Here is a 12668-nt window from a genome sequence, read left to right on the forward strand (position 1 = left end):
TCCTCCTCTGCTCAGTTCCTTTCCCGGGCCAGGTGGTCACCTGACCTCTTTGTTCTCCCCCACCTTTAGCATCCCCTTGCAGGGAAGGGCGGGCCCCAGGCAGAGTGTCGGCCAGAAACGGAGGCAACCGCACAGTATTCAGAGGAAACATTAAGAACAGTCTCACTTCATCACACTCCTTAATTGCTGTCCAGTTTTGAGAGTGACACTCAGATAAATTATTACTGTGGCAGTAAGTAAATAACTTTCCTTAGTGGGCTGAGGCATCTCTGGAGAGAACAAGACTGGGCTCTGGCTAGCTGGAAAACAAGCATCATTGTAGGCCTCCCTGAGAAGAAGTCTTGGTAATAAGGTGAGGTGCCAGTAGATGGAACGTACTGTCTGAACAAAACTTTCCCTGGGGATAATCTTGTCCAGGCACAGAAATCTCAGCTATTGGGAAGACCTGATCCAGAGTGGTGTGGAAAGCAACATCGAAAAGTGAACGTCAGTCTCCTCAACTTCTTCCTGTTCCAAAAACTGAAAGTTTTCCAAGACTTTGGCACTGTTGGCTAGTCTACATCAGTCTTCATGAAGATATTTGATATTACTCTGGATGTATCCAGATTAATTTTGCCTCTGTAAGTCACTCTGCATGTCGGAGGCAAGACTCATGAGAAAGGCTTGACACACGGTAAATCTGAGAAGTGTTGGGTGAGACACAGTTACAGGTGTTTAGTAGCAGAGATCCAGGTAGAAAGCGCCACTGAGTACATCTGCTGGATGGTTTTCAGAGGATCCATTTAGGTCCTCTATTCCCCCATCAAATGGGCAGGAGCACTGCCAGCTTGTCGCCCTAGGCAGCGGAAGGTCCCGCCCCTGACAGAGGCAGGAGAAGGTCCCACCCCTGAAATGCCACCGACAACTGGGGCAGCTGAAGATCTGGCTGCTGCGGTCGCCACCCCCCAAATGTTAGTGTGCTAGGCGACCGCCTAGGTTGCCTAATGGATTGTGCTGTCCCTGCAAATAGGCTTGCTGCATAGCATAACCCAGCTCTTTCAGAGGATTATATGTGCAGTGAAGTGATGCACATTCCAGCTTGTATCTTCTCCAGATCAAGAGGCAGCTGATGTCAGTCTCAAGGAAATGGCTTCCAATAGCTGCTCTGGGCTGCAAGAAGGGACAGGGAAAGTCCTGTGGAATAAAGAAGTGAATTCACCTATGAGCAAGGAGAGAAGGCCACTTCAGGAGCGTATCCGAGTTGTGTTTAGAGACTTTACTTCTAGCTCAGTCAAAAGCCTGAATGGACCTGAAATAATTTCACAGAAGTTGGGGTTTTTTTGGTTTAAATTACGGCTTTGATTCTAAGGCAGGAACTGAATGGCTTATTCCCTTCTTTCAAAGCAGGACTTTCTCCAAATAAAATGCAACAGAACATCTGCCACCGCCCCCAAAATCACCATTCTGTGCTTTGCTGCAGTAGATGAAAACTGAGCGGCAGTGGGACTGACCTCTTGGGAATACCAAAGGCATAAGAGAGGATACCCCAGACATAGGGCTGACAGATCTGCCCTGTGCCATGCCCCTCACAGCCCCCAGAGTGTAGGAGCAGACCAGGGGGAAGCAAATGGATGTGAGTGGAGCACCCTGTATTTTGGTTCTTCTGAGCGGACCTCTGGTTCTTCCAGTGTCTCACACTCCCTGCTGCCTCCAGAATTTGGGCAGTATGAAAATGACAGTCATTTCCCTACTGTTCAAAACTCCACTGTCTGGCTGAACTGAGCTCAGCCAGAATGAAGAATCAGGTCAAAAATCCATAGTTAAAGTTCAAGTTCTCCCCACCCCCAGGAAATTGGGATTTTCCCACTCTTTCCTATTTTTTGGATCTATGGTTTGGGATTTTTTTTGAGATGTTTAAACAGACAGCATGTAATTGGAAAAGTTTTGATACTAAGAAATAGTAGGCTGTAATTTCTAATGTGAATACAACATTTAAACTATTCCAAGTAGTGAAAGAGGGAAGTAATGAACTCATACAAGGTTATTGTCTCACTTGAGGAACAAGTCAGAGCTATCTAGAAGCCTAGAGGGCAAGGGAATGGATGGAGCCATTAGCGAGGGGAATTAATGGAAGACAGGACAGTTGAAGTAGGAATTTTAGGAGTCCTGCTGTAATGCTATCCAGCCCACCTGTCTATGGCATTAGCACAGTTTGGTCTCACCAAAATTTAACGGATGAGGCACTGAGAGGAAGGTGGGGGAAAACATGTATAGGCATCCAAAAGAAAGTGATACGTAGCATTGACTAGAGATGTGTTTTACTTATAGAATTGCAGGGTGGATTTGATTTAAATCACTAGTCAGGAAGGATGCAGTTTTATGTAGAAAACCATGATTAAATCGATTCTTGTTGGTTGTTATAACCTTAACACACATTCTTCACAACTCGAGATAGATGTAGGTTTCATTTTTAGAAGGTACACGCTACACATTTTTAAACAGATTTTGAAAACTTTTCAGATTAGTTTTACAGCTCTATCAGAAAATGAAGGATTGTTTGGTTACTTCATTTACCAAAGCTAACTGAAGCAGATATTTAGGAAGTCATTGGGAGGCGAACTATCTCCAATTCAACAGCTTAATCATTAATATTTGGAGGATTTTCTTGCCCTGCTGTACTAGGAGGAGATCACCACCAGACAGACATTTAAATTATTTTATCTAACTAAAGACAATAATGTTAAGTATTCGGGATTTTCTTCTTCAACAGAAAACACAATTTTAAAAAACAAGGATATATCCCCTCCCCTTCTCACATTTATCTCCAGACTTCTCCTTGTCCTGATCTATTTCGTCCTCAGCAATCTTCTATTCATTGAACTTTTTGAAACTTTGCACTTTTAGAGAGGTAAGGGATTGACTGTGTACACAAATCTGCAGAGGGACAACAGAGTTGAGGTCTATTATGTCTCACCTCTAGATATTATTTACTTAAAAACATTTTTGCTGTTAATAAGCATGTTACCTCTGGAGACAGAAATCCAGTTTGAGAACTGCAAAATTAAGCATTTCTGATGGTATCTACCCATTGGGGAGATAGAAAGATTTAGGTTAATCTATATAGAAGCCTGTGGAACCCCATAAAATTGGGTCCCTAATCCATGAACTATTGGAACTCATTTACAATTTTTTTCTTAAACATTACATGAAAATATTGTCTGATACTATAGAAGTAGAATTTATAAGCCCCATTCCATGATGAGATCTCTTTGAGCTATAATGTAACTATCTTTAAATAAAATGTTTTTTGAGGGAAGAAAACTATCAAAATCTGATTTAAATTAAAAAAAACTCAGATAAAAAAAATCATTGATTTTTATCCACCCTGGCTGTTAGTGTGCTTTGTGTTTCATGTCATGAAGTCTGTGTGGATTTTACTCCCCTCACCCCTGTTCAGAAAAAGTACTTTTGAGGTTAGGGAAAAAACCCAACCTCCCCGTTCTAATGCAGATGTCCTTCCTAGGCGCATCCGTAACAATTGTGCACCTCAAGATTTTGAAAGCCTGCCTTGTTCTGCATGTAGTTAAAAAAAAAAGCCAGTAATATGAACTTCCTTTAGAACTCTCAGACGAGTGCAGTACACTGGCAGAACTGCCATGCCAGACCTGCAGTGAAACATCTTGAACTAGACAGCTCCAAAGCATTTAAGCCCCAAGTCTGCTCTCAAATGTATACATGCAGCTCCCATGGACTTTGATCAGAGTGGTGTGCAACAAGCACATCTCTGGGCAAACAGATCTCTAAAGAATTTAAAACATGACTTGAATACACCAAGCTTAAAAAAGCAAAGCAAAGCAGACAGTTTGTCCATTTGTTTATTGTCATTCAATACTAAAAATCCCTCACAATACAATATACAGTTATTGATTTCAGGTTCTTCTTCCATTGAAATTGACTATCAGGCTTTAGTGGGAACATTTTTTTAGATTTTTGTTTTATTATCAAAGATTTAGAGTCACAATAAATACGAGTGACAAAAAAACATACCCTGCGCTTGTGTAATGTTACTCTGTTACAGTTTCTTTGTTAAATGATTATAAATTTTTTTTTAAAAAAGCACAATGCAAGTTATTTCGCTAAATGCAATATACAGCGTAACTCTGCCTTAAGCAGACAAACACTACTGCAGTTCCTTGAGGTCTTTTTGCATTATATATAGATATATATATTTATATATTTTCTAAAAAAAATGACAACTGTGTCCCCCCCTTACAAAAGGAGAAAGTGACATATGAACCAAATAGGGTTTCTGATGCGACCACTGTCTAAGCCTTCCCCCTTCTACTGTGCTCCGAAAGAAGTCCCCCATTTTCATTTTCTTAGCTGTACTTTGGTAAATCCTTGTTTCTTTTAGTAAGCAAAATTTGGTAACTAAACTTGTTAATTAAGAGGTAACTGACTGGTTCCTAAAACAATGATCAAAATATCTATAGAAAACAAAACAATGGTGTCCAGAATTTAAGATTAACCAAAAAGAATCCTCCTCGGTATTACACTGGAATGCCATTTACCCAAATCCCTAAAATACAAAAAAGTTAGCAAGTCAAACTTTACATCAACTGGAAAGCTGTCAAAATCTTCTAAACTATAAAAATAAAAGGTTCAGCCAGGCCACTTTTCACGTTTCTGGGCAGAAAACGGTAATCTGTTCAATGCCCAAAATCAAACAGATAATAAATTAGGTTATAAAAAAATAAAATTAAAAAAACCACACAGCTCCCAGATTTCAACACTGGTTCAAATGAAAGTCAGGGGTTTATTTCACAAGTTGCTAAAATCTAACTACAATAGTTAGTCATTTTCATTATTACTGTATTATAAAAACTCGTAGTTGCAACGTCTCAAAGAAAAAGGTTATATGGCTTGCAAGAACCAACGCTGCTCTAACCCTCTCCCCAGGAGAGGGGGGGAAGCAAGCAGCATTTGAGCAATGTCAAAGCAGCTCAGGCGGCAATTTGCAGCAAAGCAATGCAGGGTGGGGGGAACGGAACATGGGGCATGTTGCAATATGTACCACCTACAGGAGATCAATTTGCATGTTGTACTGTCAAATTGTACATCATCTCTTGCTCGGAGAGGGAGCTTTCGGTCCAATTATGCCTCACTTAGAGGACTGGGGTGTGGGATACCTCCTTCCAGGCCTGTATGAATGAGTCAGCAGACTGCATTAGATGGGGCAGATCTGTAGGAGAAAGGAATAGCCCTTCTGGTGGCAGGAATTCCAAACATGACAGTAGTAAAAATAAACTAAAGATTTTGTTCTTACAACATGGCTAAAACTCCCCTCCTCCACAATCAAACCACTTAAGAGGTTACGTCACAATACCATAGGTTTACAATAGATGTAAGTGTTTGTTGTGATGTATATTGAGAGGTGGGGGGGCTGGAAGGGGCAGGTAAGGAGGAGAAATGGAAGTTATTTGGAAAGATTTGTTGCAAATCTTTTAATAGTTATTCTCAAGATCGTGTATGCAGTTTTAACTGGCCAGGTATAGCACGCAGTCAACTGAATATACACCTCTGAACATATGGATTGAGTATGCCAATCTGGCATCTATGTACACCACTTGAATCTTTTCTTGCTGGATTTTTAGCCAAACTTTTCAGAAACAGCATATGCAATAATTATTTTTAAATTACCTGCAACATCCCAAGAACAGATACAAATGTCAAAACTGTTTTTAGATCCATGCTCCATAATATCTGCAAAATGAGTTTTTGATCCATCTTTTACATTGTGCCCCTAAAATAATTCGGCCTCGATATATTACTTTTACTGTTTTAAGTGGAAAGAGAAAGTTCAAAATTACACTGATACAATATGGCGGGGAAGGGGGGTAAAGTCTACAAGATGCAACATGTGCAGGCTTTGATTTTTACTTAATCTTCTGGGTTTTAAAATAGTTCTCATGATCCTTTCAACTGAAATTAAAGTTTTAAATGCAGCTATACCAATACTCGCACTTCCCAAAACAGTTCTGACATTATTGCTTCTTCCCCTTCTTCCATCCCCCTTCTGCAGCACTGGATGAGGCTCGAGCTGCCCAGCATCAGCAAGGGCACACTTTGACCTTAGAAGCTGTTCAGACCCTAGGTTTCCAAAAAGCCATTTGTGGGCACAAGATTGTAATTTGAGAAGTGAGATTTAAATTCAGAAATGCACTTTGGCCCAGGTCATTAAATAGAAATGGACAACTGTACTCGAGAGTGTAAAATGGGTATTTGTCATGAACAAAAAAAATTCAAGGAACTGAAATACTTTCATACTGTGCAAAATAATATGCACTCTTTCTTTCTTCCTACCCCATCAAAACAAAAACCCCAACCCTGGAATGAAAATTAAACAAAAAAAACCAAAAAACCCCCACCACCCACCTCATCCCCACCTAGTTCTTAATACATTCAGAACAAAAAGAGTCAAACTGAAATTCTAGGGCTTTATACAGCAAAAAATACCATTTTGCAAAAACTAATTCATCTACATTACTGGGTGTTTAAAAAATGTAACTAACTATTGATATTCACACATCAGAAGAGGGGTTAAAATGAGCTTATCATAATGTGATAGGTGGATCTGAAAAGGGATGCCCTACACAGTAACTGTTTTAAATTACGGATCTAACTGAAGCTGCTAAGAAAACAAACACCAGATTCAAAGTAGAAACTGGATAGTAACTCCCCCTTCCTCTATTTATTTATTTATATATATGTGTGTGTATATATATATATATATATATATATTTATAACTTTGAAAAGAATTCATATCAGCACCAGTTCTAGTACCAATATGCAGTACAAGTAGCAAGGTATGTATTTCTGCCACTTGTAACCAATATAAAGTGAAAAAACCAAACCCAATGATTCTAAATGTATCCGTGTAATCCCAAAATATAAAAACCACACAGAATCCTGTCCTTAAATCAGGGTTACTGGAGTGATGTGATGGAGGGGAGCATGGAAGAATGGAATTCTAGGGATCAGGGTTCGGCAGTACTGCCTGAAGCATGCCCAACATGTACTTCTACAGTCATCGCAGCACTAAAGCATGGATGAGGAAGGATTGCTTCTCACTGATAACACAGGAAGGAACCTGTTGCCTGACTCCTACCTTTCATCCTTCTGCTGCCTCCCCTCCCCCTCCCTGATTACACACAGCTTCTGGAGCTCCTAGTTTTTGAATAAAACTTCACAAAAGAACAAAAAGAGAAGAAAAGTTTCACTTTAAAAAAAAAAAAGTCTCTGGGAACTTTTGCAAGGGCCGATTGCTCTGTGCTAGATCAGAGAGACTGAACAGGTTACTGTTTATTGTTCAGAATTTCAGGGTTTAGACCATCAAGTGTCCACAATGTCTATTCAACAGAATCCAATGAAAGTGAGAGGCCTACACTGACTCCCACCAGCTGGGACTGTTGGGGCAGCAACCAGTTCATTAGAAATCATGCCCAACTGGAATTTGAGTTTGCGCTTATTTATCATTCGCTCATTATTATAAATTGTAGATTGCCTTTCTGGGATGGGTGAAAGAGGAGAAGCAAACATGAATTCAACCTGCTAAACGCATCTGCAATCACTGGGTTCATATTCCACTTTTCTTACAAAGAAGTGCATCCTTGATTGCCAGTGAATACTGTATGCTTGGTGACTAGCTAGCTCAAAGTAAAGAGCCCAAAGGCAGATAGTCCTTTCAGTCCTCCTTTTGTGCTGGTGACCACAAAACCCCCCAAACACCTAAATACACAAAGCCACAAAATAAGAATTTCTCCCCCTTCCTGACAGCCTTCACCATCAGCCAATCACAAGAATTTGGTAGCGAAATGAGCTCGAGTCTGTTTTCACTCTTGGTGTCATTTTCTCATAGCAAGGACAGCAGCACCCAATGGGACGAGGAGCAGTCGTCTTGCTTCCTACGAAGCTTGGGCAAATCCAGCTGGGTTTAAAGCAGATTCCACTGTATTGTGGTATAAAAAAGAATGGCAGAAACAGGTGAGTCTTCCTCTTGGGCATTCCACCGCATTTATTTCCACGTTGCAGACTGAGGGATGGATCGTGGGGGAATCATATCCAGGAGATATTCACGTTGACGGTCTACTGCTGAAGAAGTCTTGTGCACAGCTAAACTAGGGTTGACAAAAGCTAGAGCCCCACCTGACAGAACACAAAAAGAGAAAGAAGCGAGTGTCACAGTATGCTTAGCTTGAGACAAGAACAGTGGAAAATATATAGCTCAGTAAATGGCACCCAGATACTATGGAGATGGATGCTCTCAAAAGGGGGGAGGGGGGGTCTGTACAACCACCTGCACAAGTGGCAGCAAAACTTCCCAGATTCTTTAAAAAAAGTCTTGTCATTAAGCTATCTGAGTTGATCATTTAAATCAAATATTATCTCAACTCTAAATTAAATGACATAAAAATCTTTCAATATTGGGCAGAAAAAACAAAGCCAGCAGAGAGCTAGCTGCTGCAGCATCTCCTTCCTGGGGATTTCAAATATCGCTTAAAGGAAGAGACTAGAAGACTTAACAGAAGTGAAACCCTCCAACCCTTTAACCTGAAAGGTTAAAATGCTAGTTTAATAGTTAAATATGCTGTGAGGCACATTGATAAGTTTGTGTTATAGCTTTTCCAACCACAAAAGATCTGTTATTTCCCAGTTTCAGTAGAAGCAGATGACATTTATGTCAAGATTATTGTTGATGTTAACAGACAGTATTAACTGCACACCCAGGACCTGCCGTTCATTGCCATGCACCTTGTAAAATCATTTACACCTTAGGGTAAAACACAACCAACTATTCTCCTAGAGTAGGACTTTACACCTGTCCAAAGTGGCTGTAAACAACTGTACCAAGCGTGAGGTAATGGAGCAACAGGCCACTGTCCTTTATGCAGGGAGGTGTCAAAGCGTAACAGAGAATTAAGGTTGTTGGCCAACAAAGTGCAACTAAACTACAAAGAAAAACACAAAGAAAAAGTCTACCTGTAGTGATGGGGGTCTTCTTCCAGGTAGTAGCATTGCTCTTGCTGACAGGTCTCTCAGCATGCTTACCTGGCCTACTACCAAGTGCTGCAGCTGATGCATTCTGCAACTTGGGTGACTGACTAAATGCATGCAAGACTCCTCGGGTGCTTCCTGGGGGACCTCGAGACAGCTGGCTAGAAGTCTAGTGCAAGAGAAGAATTAATTAGAAGGGCACAGGAACACAAAATTTGTGTCTTGCAAAATGTTCAGTACAATAGCCATGACAATTCTTTACTGGATTTCTCTTTTTCCTTTCCTCCTCCTACCACACCTGGTACTGGCCACCAACTTTGTATCTGCCCTAAATCAAAATAAAATCTACCTTTTCTACGTGTCAACAACATAGCTTACTTTTACCGTTTAAAAGTAAAGTGCACATCGTACTGAGGTAGTTGTACTGAGTGGAAACAGCAAAGAAGGTAAGTACTGTGCACACTTCCTCTCTCAGACGCACCACCAGATGGCAAGCCTGACCTACACCATCAATCCCTTGCTACTCCAGTTCTGGACTTCTTTGGCAGTCTTCCCAATTCCATGGTGGTTTTGTGAGATGCACAAGTGGGGACTGGGAGTAGAAGACAACCAAGTGGCTCATTTTCGTTTATGATCCGAGTTGCTATTTGAACCCAAGCCTCTGGCATGGATACAAGTTACACAATAACAAAGATCTTACAGCTCACAGCATCAGGAGTTCCTTGCTCACACCTCTCTATACTATGCTTCTAAGTGTTTCCTATCAAATTTGTGATTACCTAAATTAGGGAAATTTTTAGAAATGTAACTACACTGATGTACTTGCACTGAAGCAGAATTTCCTTGATCTGGACAAACCCAAAATTAAAGACATTTATATGCTACATACTGTGCAAGGACACAAGAATGGCCTACTAGGGTAAGACCAATAGTCCATCTAGCTCTGTATCCTATCTTCCAATGGGTCAGTGCCAGATGCTTCAGTGGGAATGAACAGAACATGTCAATCATCAAGTGATTCCTCCCATCATCCAGTCCCAGATGCTGGCACTCAGAAGTTTAGGGTCACCCAGAGCATGGGGCTGTCCTCCTGACTAATAGCCATTGATGGACCTGTCCTCCATGAACTTATCTAATTCTGTTTGGAGCTCTACAGTGTCACACAGAGCAGAGTTATTCTGCTCTTCTTGCCACCTCCCCTTCCAAAATAGCACCCTGAGAGTAACAAATGGATTCATTTTACCAGTGATATTTATGTAATTACTACTTAAAACCATCAGCCATAACTGAGCTAGTCAACAGTTTATTATTTTATACAAGTTTTTGCCTGTAATAGTTTTGCTGCTCTTTTATTCTTCCATTAATTGCTACTGTTACAAATCTGCACAGGGTCACTGGAATGTATCTGATTTGTACCAAGCTATGGGACGTCAGAGAACTCGATTGTGGTTTTAGAAGAATGCTGTCCCAAGTGTGCCGTTAGCACGGGATTCTGGAGTTTACGTGGGAGTAGTTCAGTTGAAACCAGGTGAGAAGAGCAGTCTTTGAAATATTTTAACTAAAATTTGCATTTTTAAGTGTCCTGTTGATACCCGACCTCCTACCTAAACAATCAAGAGATCTTTAACATTTCAGTCAATATTTACAACTGGAGCTCTTCCAAGCATTACAGAAATGGCTCTATGACCTCTGTCCCTGGGCCCTCCCACTGGTGTTACAGTCAAGGACACATGCTATTTGGGGGCTACCAGAATGTGGTTTTAACAAACCAGAGCTAGATAAAAACCTTCTCTCCATCCCTAAAGTCCTGTGGGCACCCTTCCCCTTTGAATATGCAGGATCATGCCCTTATTTCTTTATGAGAGCTAGATGTGACTCTTCAGATTCATCAGTGTTCCTCCTCAATCTGCCAGAGAAGGTTTTTGAAACAGTGCAAGTCTCTCCCCATGATGCCTCTGCAGAATTAAGTGTTTGTTCTCTGCTACTTCAGGAGCAGAGCTCACATCTCAACCGTAGGATCCTCTTACCATAGCACGGTGGATTAACAACAGGACAGCCAAAAACTTAATTCAAAAATACACTTCAGAGCTTACACAACAAACTCTTCTTGTATCAACTTTCATGTGCCTATTTTGCATCACACACACAGGTGTGATATTTTAAAACATACAGCAGGAGCACAAGCTGCCGACATCTTGTTTGATTGATTATCTGTAATGGCTAATTTAGTACTGAAGGATTCCTACCTGCTTGAGTGAGTGATGCTGGACTATAGGTTCTGACTTGCTCTGTACAGGAGAAGCAGTCTGTTGCAGTATCCGCTGCTCAATCTCCTGCTCTTGCTGCAATGCTTTCACAAAAGCAGCCTTCAGTCGATTAGTGTGCTCAGCCTTGAGGGCCTTTTTCTGATTCGATGTCATACAGGTTTCACACATAATGGTTCCGTTCTTCTCTTCCCTCCAGCGGCAAGTGAAGTCAGTCTTACACTGAGCACACATATAGGGCTCCTGAGATGAGGCTGCGACTGAAACTTTACCTGTGAAATGCAAACAGGTTAGCTCACCACTGCAGGGTCTAAAAATGGTTTCTGCCTTTGTTCTCAAGCTCCCGTCGCTCTAAGCGTTTGTTGGTTTATGTTCCTATTTTATCCTTACACACAGTTTCATTTACTGCTCTTAATGAGGATGTTAACCAATTTTTAGCTGTGCATCAAGCAAGTCTGAATCTTGGCAACAAGCGCTTACTTACTCAAGCAGACTACCTAAAGGATACACAGCGGACCACACACCATCCCAGAGCCATGGGAGTTAAATAAAGTCCTCTCTTCACAAAAACTAGATCAGAGGATTTTGCAAGAAAATACTAGAGTGTAATTCACCTCTTACCCTTGTATTCAGACCTCATAATGGGGAGGGTAGGACCAAGATCATGATTTATGTACACATTTTGGTAATTAGACTTTAAGAAAAAATGCTCTACTAATATATTGGTGGGCAAGGTCTGGAATGAAGACTGGAGCGTCCCTCAGTTTAAAGAAGAAGAAGAAGAAAGATGTCTCACCAACCTAACAAAACTGTCAAGATGTGCAAAATAACCATGTGAATTATAAATGTAGTTCTTATCCATCTTTAACCCTTTCTCTCACCTTTTCATTTTTAATTATCGTTACTTATTTTGTCATGTCAAAAGTTAAATGTTAGTTTCCTTGCAAAAAGGACTCTGTTGCCGTTCAAGTGTCTAGTATACTTTGGGGCAGTTTAAAATAGCAATTTTTTTGCTTTCACTTGAGCGGTAGGAAAGGAGGGAGGGGACAAAGTGAGGAAAACTTATTTCACAGATAATGATTTGGAAACCAGAAGCATAATGCCATTGTTGCTGATCAGTCGTGATCCTTTTATTGGTCATCCTTTGTTGCAATACGTCTAACCTATTGTAGATGAGGACCTGTCACGTCTATGGCATGAAAACCATCTACTTAAGGTTATTGAGAAAAATTTTAAATATTCAAACAACTGACTAAACCACATAAACATCTGACAATAACTTCACATGAGCATCATGAAAGATTATACATGGGTTGGAAAAAAATCACGACCATTTTTAACGTATATATACACACACATTTGTAGGAGGA

The 12668-nt window shown here is 40.7% G+C and overlaps 1 protein-coding gene across 4 annotated transcripts in view; it reads right to left on the minus strand.

The window, feature by feature from the left end:
* Nucleotides 1-3838: 3838 nt before the first annotated feature.
* Nucleotides 3839-12668, minus strand: part of GATAD2A (GATA zinc finger domain containing 2A) — a 93486-nt gene continuing 84656 nt past the window's right edge. For all 4 annotated transcript variants that reach the window (XM_032798800.2, XM_075070938.1, XM_032799044.2 and 1 more), the window contains 3 exons: nucleotides 11281-11570; nucleotides 9020-9203; nucleotides 3839-8185 (listed from right to left, as the gene is read on the minus strand). In XM_032798800.2, coding sequence (XP_032654691.1) covers nucleotides 8055-8185; nucleotides 9020-9203; nucleotides 11281-11570 — 605 coding nt within the window. In that variant the 3' untranslated portion in view covers nucleotides 3839-8054. The remainder of the gene's footprint in view (nucleotides 8186-9019; nucleotides 9204-11280; nucleotides 11571-12668) is intronic.

This window comes from Chelonoidis abingdonii, chromosome 11 (genome assembly GCF_003597395.2).
Source record: "Chelonoidis abingdonii isolate Lonesome George chromosome 11, CheloAbing_2.0, whole genome shotgun sequence".
NCBI lineage: Eukaryota > Metazoa > Chordata > Testudines > Testudinidae > Chelonoidis > Chelonoidis abingdonii.